General features: G+C 36.9%; 2 protein-coding genes across 7 annotated transcripts in view; one reads left to right on the top strand and one right to left on the bottom strand.

Annotated features, from left to right (window-relative positions):
- The window catches only part of LOC135088011 (leucine-rich repeat and calponin homology domain-containing protein), a 55,467-nt gene extending 39,516 nt beyond the window's left edge, over positions 1 to 15,951 (bottom strand). For 4 of the 6 annotated variants that reach the window (XM_063982892.1, XM_063982895.1, XM_063982894.1 and 1 more), the window contains exon 1: positions 15,615 to 15,944. In XM_063982892.1, coding sequence (XP_063838962.1) covers positions 15,615 to 15,804 — 190 coding nt within the window. In that variant the 5' untranslated portion in view covers positions 15,805 to 15,944. Of the gene's footprint in view, positions 1 to 15,614 lie in introns of all 6 variants that reach the window. The other 2 variants (XM_063982890.1, XM_063982889.1) reach the window with 2 other exon arrangements.
- LOC135088357 (cAMP-dependent protein kinase catalytic subunit alpha-like) lies at positions 5,243 to 6,416 on the top strand. The gene has a single exon (XM_063983207.1). It carries the CDS (start codon positions 5,268 to 5,270, stop codon positions 6,387 to 6,389), a length of 1,122 nt encoding a protein of 373 aa, XP_063839277.1. The 5' UTR covers positions 5,243 to 5,267; the 3' UTR covers positions 6,390 to 6,416.
- Positions 15,952 to 16,195: the final 244 nt, after the last annotated feature.

Genomic DNA, 16,195 nt, shown 5'->3' with positions numbered 1-16,195 from the left:
CTTTGCTAAGAACAAATAAATAAACTATGTGAATCCCCTACATAGATATTTTTATGCATAATATTTTATGGACTTTTCTAAAGCATAATTTTACTAAACGACAAATCTCTACATTTTAATGGCCACTTAGATACTTATCTGTCTTTAGTTATTTAAATGGAACTTGGACCTCTTGATTAGACTTTATCAGGGTTTTTAGTTTTTGTTACAAATAAATTGGGTTGAAGGCTAAGTATTAGTTTACTTTGATTGACAGAGATGGTAGAGTATTGAAGAACTGTATCGTAAGTCAATATTAAAAAGAACTCTACAGTTAAATTTGACGATGGCCAATGGTCACAAACTAACTGGAAATACCAGATTCATAATCAATCATGATCAATTCCTTTTGCTTTGATAGATAATTTTATGAGGACAAACGATTTTACTAAAGAAAATTTTAAATACTAGAACAATCAAACATGACCCAGCATAAACGCCAAAAGATCTGTGCAAGACTGCCCAAAGTTAAAAATAAATAATTGAAGTACAAAACGGAGCTGCTGATTTGATGATGTAACACCGGCAAGGCGGCGAAGGCGATCGTTAATTTTGTTAACTGGAACGTACAAACATCATGTAGGCACCAGCAAGTCAACATTACGACTCTTCCGATAATAGTTCTCAGTTGGTTAAATATAATTTTCCTGTCTCATATTAATCCTATTAAATACTTGAAGAATATAATACACAATCCCGAACGATCCATTTTATGTGTCACTCTTTCAACGCGTATCCAGCCCAGACTGCTATTTTTAAAGTAAAAGGTGAGATATTTTAACTTGACGAAGGTACGCAGAGGGTAAAAGGGCATTTGATACGCATCGACCGTGAACCTTTGACTGACACCGTGTAAATAACAGAGGTTAGCACTTAATAGAAATACGAGAATAGCCCCATTAGGAACAGTGTCACCAGTCACTACAATCAATTTTGCAAGAGATGCCTTGAATAAACCATCCAAAACCTTTTGCGAGATAAGAGGCTTTAAGATACAACGTTATCATGAATATTGAGTCCTCTTCAAGATTTATTAGTCACACAAGATAAACAAAAGAATAAAATTCATTTGCAGAGGTCATATCAATCATATCAGGCCATGCCAGTTCTTTTCCGAATTGGCACACTTGTTGTTATCGCGCGTCTTAACAACACAAATCATTTCAAAATGCTATTATTACTTTCATTTGTTAGTGTTACTTTCTTGACGTCAAACACATGTGCGAAATTACCAAGCATTAAATATCCGCGAGGCGAATGTGGTGAAACAAGTCCGTAGTCTAGTTTTTGCGATACCTAGTGTCCTCGAAAAATAACCGTCATCAGCGAGCACATGGTAAGCTAACGAGGCCCATTTTTCGACACCAGTTGATTTTTCCTGTATTTTAAACGTGTCATCGGAATGCGTAAGAATAAGAGGTGAAAGTGCAGCATTTTGAGGTCTCAGTTCAACAAGGCGATCATATTGGTGGCGGCGATTCTTTTGTATTGTACCAATTCTTTAAAGTTTAAACTAAGCGTCAGTCCTATCAACTCCTATCTCTTTTCTTGTTGACTTATTTTATGTTCTTTTAATACAACTAATAAAGGAAAGTCCCAGTTTAGATCATGCAGAGGCTATCCCCATTATAGTATAAAATTTCTCATTGAAAACAAACGAAGGTATTGCGATAGTTTCTTGAGCTATATCAAAAAGAAGCCGAATGCGCCATGCTGGTGACGCACACTGGTTCAAGAAACGATAAAAATGGAATTAGCGATTTATTCACTTTTTTCGATGGTATCATGTGTAGAATGTCATAAAAAACGTTTTGTTTAAGTTATATTTTTCTGAGAAATGCGTAGTTTTTGCTATATTACATGTTTTGTGTTTTATTTGTATGAAACGTTTCCTTCACGAGGCTCTTATTCAAAATGTTAAAGTTTGTTAGATATGACTACTTATAGGTTTTAAAGAGTCATACTAATAGAAGCTAATACAGTAACAACTTTGTCCCAGTGCGTCCCCGTTTAGGATATAAGTGATATTTTCTAAGGTACGAAAAAGTAAACAAAATATATGGATATAAGGCAACTTTATGATAATTTATTGATTTTCTAAAATAAAAAGAAGCTAACAATCATTCCAATCTTAATCATTTATTATTCAACATCATCATCAACATCTATAAATTCAAAAGTTTCATCATTATTTGAAGCTAGTAAATTTTTAACTTCATTAGGAAGAGGAGATTTTGACTCACACTCATTTTTGGTCTTATTGTTGACAAAAAAGGATCCGAAGAAATAAGTATATTATTTAAAATATCACGATTGGTCACTTTTCGGTTAAATTTACGCGTATGATTCTCTCTGATCTTTATTCCGCGATTCTGCAACTTCTTCCGATAGTGCTCCTATTGGCATAATATCTAAGTAAATTGAGTGAAGTTTTGGGGGTTTATTTGCTCACCGGAAGCCATAGCCCTTAATAATACAGACAACCTAGGAATCAGATCTTGACTAACTCCAGTGATGTTGGATGTTTTTTCTGGATCTGCAAAAAATCTACGCGCAATATTTCCGTTGTTTGTTGTTCCAGCCCCTTGCTGCACAATATCTATTAGCAATCCAGGTTCATCGCGAAACCGTTTTTGTATTACAGCTGTTCGTTTCTCCATATTTGCTTTTTTATTTCCTCTTGCTGTCCAAGTTTTAAATTCTAGTCTATAAGTAATGTGTAATATAGTCTCCATAGCCCGTATCCATGCGTGCAATGAAGATAGGCCATACTTGTACCTACATATCGATCCTACTTAAAGATCTTTGTTTTAATTTTGTTAAATGATTCATGTCAGTTGGTTTTGCTTTGCACTTAGATATTATGCCAATAGGAGCACTATCGGAAGAAGCTACAGAATCGCGGAATAAAGATTTTAGAAAGATCAGAGAGAATCATACGCGTAAATTTAACCGAAAAGTGACCAATCGTGATATTTTAAATAATTTACTTATTTCTTCGGATCCTTTTTTGTCAACATTAAGACCAAAAACGAGTGTGAGTCAAAATCTCCTCTTCCTAATGAAGTTAAAAATTTACTAGCTTTAAATAATGATGAAACTTTTGAATTTATAGATGTTGATGATGATGTTGAATAATAAATGATTAAGATTGGAATGATTGTTAGCTTCTTTTTATTTTAGAAAATCAATAAATTATCATAAAGTTGCCTTATATCCATATATTTTGTTTACTTTTTCGTACCTTAGAAAATATCACTTATATCCTAAACGGGGACGCACTGGGACAAAGTTGTTACTGTATTAGCTTCTATTAGTATGACTCTTTAAAACCTATAAGTAGTCATATCTAACAAACTTTAACATTTTGAATAAGAGCCTCGTGAAGGAAACGTTTCATACAAATAAAACACAAAACATGTAATATAGCAAAAACTACGCATTTCTCAGAAAAATAGAACTTAAACAAAACGTTTTTTATGACATTCTACACATGATACCATCAAAAAAAGTGAATAAATCGCTAATTCCATTTTTATCATTTCTTGAACCAGTGTGTGACGTGCCAAGACGCGATGCGGACTGCGGGCCCCGGCAACCTTGACCGGCGACTCCACCGCATAAATCTGCCCAAACACTGCACTCAATAGGTATTCGAATCGCACAGAGCAACGTACGCGGGGCGTGTTCCTCATTAATTTCCTATTCAATTTCGAATTCAACGGACAATGTGCTTTCAACTTACGTACTTCGGCGTAATAATATGGCGCCAGTTTAGTGAGAGCCGCTCGACCGAGACTCGTTTTAAATGCAAATTCTTTAAAATCTACCAGTATCATTAGCGTGAGGTTCGAGGTATTTTAAAATTATTAAAAAACGTACGCAAGGTCATTGGTACAACTAATTACATATTTTTTACTAACTTTATTATTTCCTTGGCCTTTCAATACCAAAATTGCTTCTTAGTTTATTACGAATCTGGGGCCACGCTATCGTACCATTACACTGCGATTGTATTACTTCTTCTATGCAAAAAGAGGGCGCTCGATATCTCCGTGTTGGCAAAAACAAAACGTTCATTTATATCGCACACGATCCGTCGGTATCGGCAGCACGTAGTAGTAAGTGATAGCGCAATTCGATCTGGTTACGATCATCGCTATTGTGTTAATTATGTAGAAGACCGACCCGATCGTGTGCCCCCGTTCGTGTAGCAGCAACAATTGCAATCTATATACGGTTACATTGCTCAATCAATATATCGCGTTGCAAACTCAATTAATTTTCGCGGACGGCCATCTGGCTCGAAGGACTAAATTCCCCGAACGTAGCTAACGTAGTGCTCACAGCGGATATGTGGCCCCGTGCGTCATGCTCATAAAAAATGGCAAGTGCGACTCCGTACGCCAAGTGGGTCTCAATAACGGTACAATAACGAATACAAGATGCTAGTTTATTTTTGCTATTGCTGGCCTACTATAGCCAAATATGATCTAATAGCTGCGATTACCGTTCGAGGCGGTGGGTGATAAAAGGGAGTGGATACAAAATAATATAGCAGTAGTGCTTTTCAAACTATAGCTAACCAAAGATGTAGTTCATCGAATTGTAAATGAGTAAGCTTTTGATCGATAAGCAATGTTTAGGCACATATTGTACGTTATGGGAAAATGACCTCATTCAGCCTAAAACTTATCAGCAAACTTAAGCCGTATAATATTGGAATGATAACACAAATATAACGTCGCATGTTTTGAACAGGAAACAAAGAGCGATCAAACTATGCCTAGATAGAGCAAGTGCAACGAAGTTGAAATGAGCTTTGAGTGTTGGAAGAGGAAGAGGGAACGGTAAAGTTTTGTGTATGTTCCACGTGCCGCCTGATCAATACAACAGTCGGGACGGCGACCGGCTGTCGCAGCACGCCGTATCACCCCAAACACAGCTGATTCCTCCCCTCGCCCGGTTCGTTCACCCCTCACTCCGCACTCCTTTGCACCCTCTGCTACTTTCGATCTCGCCGAAAACATTCGCAACGGATTTTTGTATCCCCATCGTCATTCGCAAACGGAAATGGGGAATTTCCTTAAATATTTTATAGGTTTACGTAACTTCATGTTTATGTTTGAAGATATATTTTAGTGTGATAGGTATGAACCTCTCATTGACTTGCGAATCGCGATGGCTATGGGCCAAAATTTGTCTACTATGTCAATAACCCAAACAAGATGTATTCCCGTAAGGGTTATGGCCCTTCTAAAGATATTTTATTATACAAAGCAGGCCCACAGACACTGATGGAAATACAGGACGGATACACGGAACAACAACAACAGCAGTATACGAAATACTTAAAGCAATTGAGAATTGAATTTCAACAGCGTTGGTGTAAACCGCCACAGTTCAACATAGCATTTTCTGAATTGGAACGCGTCAAAACGTTGGGCACAGGTGCCTTCGGAAGAGTAATATTGCTCAAACATACAAAAAGTAACAAATTATACGCAATGAAAGTGTTGGAGAAAGAGAAAATAATTAAAATGAAACAAGTTGATCACACCTTGTACGAAAAACGTATTCTAGAGGCAATAAGATTTCCGTTTACTGTGTCTATGGAATTTAGTTTCAAGGACAACAGTTACATTTATTTCATAATGACCTTCGTACCAGGCGGTGAAATGTTCACTCACCTTCGTAGAATGGGTAAGTTTGAAGAGCCTTTAGCAAAATTTTACGCCAGCCAAGTCGTTCTAGCCTTGGAATATCTGCATTTCTGCAATTTAGTGTACCGAGATCTAAAGCCAGAAAATATACTGATTGACAAAAACGGTTATTTGAAAATAACAGACTTTGGTTTTTGCAAAAACTTACAAGGAAGGACGTGGACTCTGTGCGGTACACCAGAATATTTGGCTCCGGAATTAATTTTGAGTAAAGGGTATGGGTTTTCAGTAGATTGGTGGTCATTTGGAGTGCTTCTTTACGAGATGAATGCTGGTTACCCTCCGTTTTACGCTAACGAGCCTATGAAAACATACGAGAAGATCGTTGCCGGTAAATATAGATGCCCCTCGAGTTTCAACGCCGATTTAAGAGATCTTGTGAGGAACGTGCTTCAAGTGGATATCAGCAAGCGTTTCGGCGTTATGAAAAATGGGGTGATGGATTATAAAAATCATAAATGGTTCAAAGGGATAGAGTGGGAGGCTATTTTAAATTGTCGATCCCAGCCACCCTTCGTTCCGAAATATAGATCACCGGGTGACACTAGTAACTTTGAGCGTTATGAAGAAGAACCGATCGTTCCTGGGTCGTATTGTCGTTTTGAATCGGAATTTATGGAGTTTTAGCCGAAATAAAGTAGCGGAATGTATTCATTAGCATAATTTTATTTACAAGTCCCACACACACTGCATAATATCATTTTTATGAGTATAATTTTCTCAATTTCTCATGCATATTTAAAGTGTACTTTCTAAGATAATATTCTGATCGTAGGAGGCGGACAGAACACGAACTACGCGAGTTAGTTTTAAACATCTACCTATAAAAAAGAAAGCCCATTACAGGTGTAGAGTAGTAGCTGCGGAAACATAAAAACTTAGGTACCTAAATCTCAAAACACCATAAACATTTAATACCCTCTTCAAAATTGAAAAGAAACATCCTCATCCGATGTACCGTCGTGTCCCTTCGTTTTGTTTGGATGGACTTGATTTGAATTCATAATACAGCACGTGCGTGAGGCTCCCCTCACGATGCGCAGGCGCACAGGACTGTAATGATAGGCGCGAGGGCACGCGACGACACCGTATTTTTAGAATATGACATTGTCTGAACGTTGGATCTAATTATTGTTGTAAGGCCTTCTCTGTCATTCTTGTAATACTTATAATTTACTCTACTTTCGTAAACTACTTCTTCCTAACATTTATGGCTAAATTAATTTTGTATTTACTCCTGACACGAAAGCGGTTTGAATTTTATAAGATCCCTGTATTTATGAATTCTGAATACATTTTCTTTACCAGCACTGGAAATGAACCAGTCCTAGAGATTAAATATGAAGTCAACCAACAAAACCAACGCGTGGAAAACTAAAAGACGTAAATGACTAAAACCTATTTTGTTCTTCTGCCAAAAACATAAACTGGGTGTAGTATTGGTATTTCAACATATTAATGGCAAACAAAATATTGCGTACGTCAATGAAGCAGACAACACATAATATTTACGCTCTAAATATTACAAGCTGCCATTATTCATAGAATGTGATTGAGGAAAACTAACGTGGGACGAGCAAATACTTTAAGGCAAATATGTACCATGTAGGGCAAATGATCACACGTTTGTAATGTCTCATTTGAGACCTCCGGAGGAGGCACATTAGCATACAAAGCCCTGTTATTAACAGTATAATAAGAGTTTACCGACAAAGGTCATTTCAATAAGAATTAGAATGAGCTGTTGAAATAAAGTCGATAAAGTTTTATTGACTCTATAGTTAGTTACTAGAGTCTAGAGCTTCTAGAAGCTGCATGTTGATTCGAATGCACGGCATCTTTCCAAATTAATTGACCATTTTACTACCAAAATGCCAGATTTTACGATGACAGAGGAATTCAAACAGATGGTAGATCTCGTAAATTTTGCCATTCATTCGCCATAAAATGCTCAAAGTTCATCTTGAGAAAATAAAACATTTTATAATGCAATTTTAGTTTCCAGTCGCGTATTATACAGAAACAATGGCAAGTCCTGGTCATGAAACCCATCCCGTGGGTCAAAGCCACCCGACTGGAAAGCAAAGGAAGTGTATATCCGTCTCAAGATTGATGAAGATGCGTTGGCAGGAAATTGCAATTCCTAATGGATAGATACTTTACTGCTAAGAACGCCATTTAAATTAGCCAGACATTCATTTGCTATGGATAATTATGTCGCCATTCTTGCGTTCTGTTTTACTTGAATACAAACCTCTATTTGATACGCTCTTAAAACAGTAATTACATTTGAGTCAAAGAAAAATAAACAAAACTTAATAATAAGCTATACTTACCAGTGAAAGTGTTGGTGTTTTCTTTAACATCCAATAAAGGCTGCATAACAATAACAATAAATCAAACAAAGATCTTAGCTTTGTTAGTGTTTCGCAAAGTGACTTTGGCATTTATTTTCATTCAGATACAGTTTAGTGAAATTGTGAAGAGCGTCCATTTCCAAATGGCAGTGGGACAACAGACAAGCCTCGCTTTACAAGTACAAAAGTTCAGCAAGACAAATGTCCTACCAACAATGGCATTTCTTGCGCAAGAATCTTGCCCAACCCATGTTTTGGCTCGCGACGTTTAAGACGTTGGGAATGTTTGTCTAGGTTCCTTTGCAAATATTATGATTTATAAGTGTCGTCTCCAACTGAAGGTTGATGTCTAACAACACTCAGGAAAGAGACAATTTTGAGAATAAACTACCAAAGGCCGTATCTACCGCTAATTGTCTGTCGTTGGAATTTTATCATAAGTGTGACGAGTGATTGCGTTCTAGAGTGGACTGAGTAGAGTAGTATGCCGTAATTTGAGCAATTTATTTTCTAATGCAAAAGATTATAAAACAGAAAATAGGTGAACAGCTTTGATGGAATTATTTAAGACATCCGGATTTGAAGTGGGTGCATATGAAAACACGCTCGCTTTTGGAACACAGCCAGCTTTTAGGTCATGACTCGAAGTGTTTGACGCTAATATTCAATAGCGTATCCGAAGCTCACTTGTGCAAGGTGTAATAGGGTTAATAAAATGTACAGACGGTTACACAAGCTGGCGTAAAACACGTTACATAACCGCAAGGGCTTTGAATGCTCGCTCGACAAGTTATCGTGTATTGATAGGGAGGCTAGGAAAGTTTAGATGTCCTTGGGCAAAATGTAGTCCATTTTATATGAGCAAGAGGCAAAAAGCTTTGATATAAATATTCGTAGTTCTGAACTAAAAATAATTATGAGGTACATTGTGCTCCTTAGATAAAGCTTAAACCATTTAGATGCAGACCCATATAAAATTAGTCTTTATTGAAAACTTCTACGAGCACAAGGTCGTGGGTGCGTGATGATTAAATAATCTGCAAATTACTGTTACTGAAAAATTAGAAAAATAGGTTAAACGCTGATGAAGAAATCTTACAGCCCTAGCCACAAAGGAGCTTTCGAACAGTTGCTCTCGCCTGCAATGTGGGTCAGAGCCTCAGAGGCCATGCAGCCTCCGATGCAGCGAATCGCAAGGGCTTGACGAGAGGGTGCCTCAAATAGGTATGGGGGACAGTATTGATCGTCAATTGATTGAACGACAAAGGGTCATAATAAGATTGCCTTCAGTCTATTATTACGCCTTTGACGTCTTTATCGCGTTACTCATTGATAATGAAAGTGCTGACATGACAGTGTAAAACAAAACCATCGAAGTTAAAACCGAACATATTGGTCAACGTTATCTGACCTAAATATAAACCAGTTAGTTGGATGACGAATTATACCATACATAACGTAATGATCATTTATTGCTATTGTCATTACCAGCTCGTTCTCACCAGAATGTATTGTTCCGAATTGTAATATTCAACACTTTCCTGAGTTAATTTTACTTATGTTATAATAATAGTAACTATTTTCAAATACGGTTTGTTATACCGGCGTAACTTTTGCTTTTAAAACGTGACGCAATTACGTGTGCAAATGGTAAACATTAGAACAAGAAGTCATTCACAGCGTTGTGAACTCTGAACAACAGTGCTCTGTTGCGGATCGCCCGATAACCGTACGCATCTTGATCTTGCACTGCGCCGGCACATGAAGAAGTTAAATTAACACTGTTAATTTAATCAATTCATTTCCCACGATACCGACATGATCTTAGAAACTTGTTTTATTTCTACACGTTCTTGCTTAGGTTCAGTTTGAGCGATTTATGTGGTTTAGGTTTTTAATCTCTTAGAAAGTTTGCTGTAGCGTGATCTGATTCTGCATTGTATGAGCTTTTAATGTCAACGCGAACAAAAGGCAATATGTCATTATACACACTTCACACTCTTCAGACTATGATGGAAGGTCGATTGCCTTGGTGGTTTCGCATAACTGCGGCATATATTCCGTGACTGCGGTTCGGATCTCGATGGGGACGAATGTTATTGTTATGAACACGAGCGATGGCATGAATATGTTTGTTTATAATACGTTATCTAATCGCCATAGTACAAGCTCTGCTTGGTATGAAAAGTTTAGTAGGGACTATGTAATTAATGATAACAGTAAAAAAAAATGTCTGGGTCAACAGCGACGCTGCTTGGGATTCACTTTTACATCTAGCAGCATCGTTTCAATGAAATATGTTTCTCCTTGGAATAATCATAGCATCAATCGTACTACATACTGCATAATGCAAAACGGAAACTGCTAGGCTGGCAAAAAAGCAAATACACAGCAAGCCTACCTATGTAAATTCAACGAGACATGGCGAGGCGTGATTGCAAAGGAAGCTCACCACCACCTGCATACTAATTCATTACAGCAGAACATTAACCGACTGAATAAGAAGGCCAGCAGCCAGTCTTTGTTCTTAAACAACAACTGTACTACCATCATAGGCCGGATAATGTCGATCAGTATTCTTGGCAACCAGACCGAAGTATGAACCTCGAATAAGAATGATGTATTGTAAAACTCAGCTTCGCCAAAACTATGGAGGGTTTCATTAGGCAGACCCAAATCAGATGTAGATATACGTATGAATATTCTAAATAGGTACTCTATTACACCAAGTTTGCTAACCTTTTGGTTCAATTGACCATGAGCGCTCAGGTTAACGAAGCAGCGAAATGGAAAATTGAAAGCGTGCGATGCATTCTAGTACCTATCGTAACGCTCGAACCATGTATCCTTGTAAAAATATCGCCTGAGAAAAAGGGCACAGGGATAATTTTACCTCCGTTAAAAGCCACCCTTGAAAGGATCTGTTACATATCCAAACATTTCTACGTCTCGTTCATCTTGTTTGTTTACTTTTTTTTCTAATGCGACTCCCACTCGTCCACCTACACAAAAAAGGCAACGTTACCTGCTTCACGTCAGTCACCATTGAAAAGGGAATCGTAGGAAGGGGCTCCAACATAACTGTATGACGCAGTTAGTTGGTAACGCCACTTGTTGCCTCATTTTAATTGCGTTCAAATAGTTCCTTTTGAAAGGCTTTGCAAGCGGTTTGTTTGGGTCAAAATGTATGGCTTTAAGGTTGATATTGTCCTTTTTAACTGCAAACTGTGTAGGCAGTGGACTGGAATTACCTGGTTTGTTATCGTCCCCCCGTATCCGTGCGACGCTCGGCCGAGCCCGCCGGTGCACCTGTCGCTATTATTGCGCCTTTCTGCGGTAAACTAATATAAAGTATAGGTTTCATACGTGGATGGAAGCGTAAATGTAATCATTACTGCACAGGGAAGTGAATTATAACTAGAAGCTTTGAACTTAGATGAGAGGAATCTCGGGGAACAACTAACGGATGTGATAAGATTACAATTATTACAACAACTGATAGAGGAAGATGAACATTTACATAAGTAAAGATTAGAGATAGGTACAAGAACAAGATTGGCAAATAGGACTGTAGCTAATGCAAGGTTAGGAGCTGCAAGAATTCGTATGGCTCATCACAGGCGTTGTATTCGGGTGGATGGAAGAATAGTAATTGTACATAGGTATAACCAGCCTCAACTGCGCACAATGATTTCCGCAGTTCGTCGAATGTTCCACAAATTGGGTGATTGGATAAGAAGCAATTTGTAGATAGTTAATGACTTCATCCAACTATCAAGTAATTGTCGTAGAGACACAAAGAATTATGTTTTTGATGCACCACGCCCAGACTTATCGCGCGATAAGATGCGTCGATAAGATTGTTACTCTAGTTAGATATAATTGCTACTTTCGTCACATAAAAGGCGCTAGTCAGCTTTCCAACTAGAATCGAATGAGGTTCGCGGTTTAATAATGCAATTGATAGTTTTCTTTAGCAATTTCATAGAAGATTTTTGCAATTTATTGTTAACAGCTGGTTTCTCTTTTATAATGTTATTGCTGGTGTTGATTTATAGTCGTTGCCATACTTAGCAAACTAGCATTATTTCTAGAAAGGACGTTTCCAATCTTCTACAATATAATTTGAACTTTCTTAAAATGAAAAGCAAAATAAATCTTGATGCTCCCTTATCAGTAAATAGAATTTTCCATTTAAATCGGCATGAGGAAGTAACAATATCCTTATGTACACAGTCATGGTGATTCGTGCCACACATGGAACCATTATTCTGCAGGTGGTCGTGATCTTCCGCTGTATGAAGTAATATTAAAAATATGTTTAATGACATTTGCAATTAAAAAAGATCTTAGCTATGACATCATTAGGCGATCATAACAACAATACTACGTAGTTACACCTGAGCCCCTAAGGTAAAACTCATACAAAAAGGTAATTTTCTTTGCCGATATTTTGGACAACATCTTTACGAAATCTTAAACCAAAGTAGCAGAAAATGTCAGAAAAAACTTCGACGTTAATTTCGTCTAGTACCACGTTAGCTTTGAATCCGTAAGCCATACTTATTGAGGCGCTACATGTACGTACAGCACACTTAATAAAGGAACCTTGTAACTTCGCAAGGCCCTCCTCTAGACACTACTTACAGTATGACTCAGCTACACGCTACAGCCTTTGGCAATTCAATTTAGAACCAAAGCTTTAGCAGTCTTAGAGTCTTGCAGTAATTTTGATCCGGGACGTAAGAAAGTTACCATTTAGGATGAATTTGGCTGAAAAGAAGATCGGTCTTCTGAACTTAAAACTCATGAAGTATTTTCGGATCACGGACTTGATTTTCTACTTACGCTGTTCCTGACTATAATGATCATGGCACCACAACCTTGCTTGATGTTTTCTAGTCTCTCTCTGGCATCATGATTTTTTGAGCTTAGGAGAGTCGTAAATCTATATTAGCTTTCGCCCTGGATTTAATTAAAGATTTACCTACGTCTAAGCTTGCGTTCTCAATATTAAGTGTGTTAAAAGACAATGCTTCGTGTTCTCACACTCGATAGCATACGACAGATCAATGGTATAATTAGATTGACGGGGACGTCTTATGCTTGTGCCATGAACTCTAACGGTGATCGTTGAACTACAATCGATCGGAGAATGGGGGACTTCGTACTGAAAACAAACATGCACATACTGCGCACGGTTTAACTACCTATTATTTCTATTTAAGTTATTAAATAAAATAAATAAAAGTTGGAGTAACTTATAGAAAGAATAAGTAGAAATAGAAGGAATAGGAAAAGCCCATCAGACTAAATTTTTGTGGCAAAATCGCCGAAATAAGGCACTATTATGTTTAGCTTGATATACTGTCGTCTGACCATTCACCCATGGCCCCAATGAGAAAGGATAATAAGGTATGTCTGGAATCAAAGTAATCTAATAGTTTTCCCTTTGATTAAAGGGCAGTTCGAAGGTTTGTTTATCTCTTCAAAGGTACCTACATACGTAAACGCAAATTACTAACAACAATGTTAATAATAAGGCCTGTATTTTTGGAAGAGGAAACCAAGAAATCGTGCCTTCTTTCACTGAGCTTCACAGTTTGACACTTGCATTTGTGAAACCGCGCGATGTATATATATACAAATGACTTTGTATAACCTGCAGCTGCCCATGCTGTTACTTTTTTCGTAAAAAATGAAAAAAGTTTGCATAATATTGCTCTCGTTATAATTTCATCAGGTGAAAATATTAGGCAGTATGTATTATGCAGCTGTTTCGATAAGATGCGTGCGCGCATATAAACGGCAGATGCTCTCATCTTGTGCTAAAATTGAAATTCTACAGTTTTCGACTATTTTTAAGCCAAATATGACATTAAAATATCCTTGCACGTGTGAAGAAACGCACATAAACAAACTAGGAATGACAGCTCCATCACCTACTTCGTTCTAACAATAACACAGCATAAATTTTGAACAGTATTTCATACACAAGTGTGTAGATCTACTTATCCAGATGTTTTTTCTGTCAGCATGGAGATAAACAAACTTCGAAGACAGTTGTGAGAGCGTAAGGGCTTGGTCGTCAGTTACGATGGAGAATGACGCCCACGACTTTAATATGAACAGTGGATATCTCAAAATGTTACCTGTTTTTAGGAACAATGTAGGTATGTAGCTTTATAAATATCACTGGATGAAAACTATTTAAATAATATTATATTAGATAATGTATAATTTAAAACAATGGCAAAGAGGACACAGGACCTTAAGTCAAGTAATTAAAGCACAATGGCAATACAGGTAGGTCTTTGACTAAATGGCTAGATGTAGATTTACCATTTTTGACAAAAACAATGATCCAAGACAATCAAGATAATGCAAATGAGACGTTATTGCAGCAATATTTTTAGTTGGTACACTTAAGGTTGAAATAAAATAATGTAGCAATTAATCATATAAATAACCATTTAAAATATTCTTGTGTACCCCAAAATGGGCAAAGGGCATACTAAATCGAAAATTACTTATCAGCCTTGTTTGAACAGTATTAATGATACCAAAGTTAAATTGGATCACTTTAATTGAAAGCAAACAAGCTCATACAAATATCCAATGGCTAAAGTTCCCAATTTAATTATCTAGACATAGCGGACGGACATTCAGCGATCAGCGAGGCTCGTGCCACCCCAACCCCTCAACTCTCCACAACCACCCACTTTGACTAGATGTACTATAGCTTATTATGTATCTTTTAAGGGGATAAATTATCATAGGAACAAAAAATCTTTAAAAAAATATGATTTATGGTACTGAGCAAATTAGCCTTGTAAATAGAGACTAAATTTGAAAAGCAGAAGAGTGAGGTAGTTTAGTTATTTAATTGGTGTAATTCATTGAAAATAACTTGTTTAGAAATCTAGTTTAGATATTGGTAATCTAACTAAGTAAAGAAATTTATAATTTGTATTGTTGGTAATACAGGTAAATACCTAAATATTGATGCTATCATTGATGGTGGAACATTCATCTTCAGAACAGTTTACTTACTGGTTTCCAAGAATTGGCCTGCGTTCGAACTTCCTTTATCAAGACAACATCTCTCTTCCAAAAGTTTCTTAATAAATCTTACTAAAATCTTGAAAACTTTCACCATTCTTGTAATGATGAAGATTATTCAAAGTTAGTTTGACTAAAAGGTACTGAGATATAAAACATAGTTACTAAATAATTGTCCTAACATGATTTAAAATAACAGCTGTATTGCAGATATTTAGTTTTCTATGATTGATCTCTAGATCGATGTTCAAACATGCGGGACGCGGATACATGCCGGCAAATAAACAAAGTACCTCGAACTCTAGAAATGAATAAAACGATAGTAAATACTCAACTAAGGTGTACATACGGATGATATGTAGTAGTAGTAAACATTTACTACCTGTAAATACTACAGAAATACAGTACGATTTATTTATAAACGCAGACTTACCAGCCACAACTGTGTCACTCAAGTCATATTTCACTGGTTTCGGGAAGTCTCGCAACTTACGTCCACTTAATTTTAATTCACCACTCAAATAAGCATCTTCTAAAATTCTTTCTAACGATTTTGTTAACTGACTGTGAATATTATTGTGCCCATTCATATTTACACTCACGCACGGCCCCAACACGGCCATATTCCATCAGGTCAAAACGAAACTGACTTTTTTGTCTATGAATAAACAGAACCATTTCATTGGCTGACTGGAATGCTGCTAACTTCACGTTCCACGGATAAATGAAAGTTGTCTGTGGCTTATGTTGTAGGCAATATGTGAAATCATACTTTTTCAAGAGACTAAATGAAAAAAGGTGTGTAACTAAAATGCATGCATAGAGATTGCATTATTTGCATTAGATGGCCATTATTTTATTACGGTGCTGTGCATAACCTGAATGTCTCCAACTTCCTCATTGGCCCTAGAGCAATTCCAAGTATACCATCAATAAAAGCCTAATTAGAGTCATCAAACCTCTCAGTCATTCAATTAGAGCCATTAGAACTTCATAACTATGAGTTGTTTTCTA

The sequence above is a fragment of the Ostrinia nubilalis genome, chromosome 3 (assembly GCF_963855985.1).
Source record: "Ostrinia nubilalis chromosome 3, ilOstNubi1.1, whole genome shotgun sequence".
NCBI lineage: Eukaryota > Metazoa > Arthropoda > Insecta > Lepidoptera > Crambidae > Ostrinia > Ostrinia nubilalis.
This window is presented reverse-complemented; position numbering and strand designations above follow the sequence as displayed.

Excerpts from the sequence above, each read along its gene's own strand:
- LOC135088357 (XM_063983207.1), top strand. The coding sequence starts at position 5,268 with ATGTATTCCCGTAAGGGTTATGGCCCTTCTAAAGATATTTTATTATAC.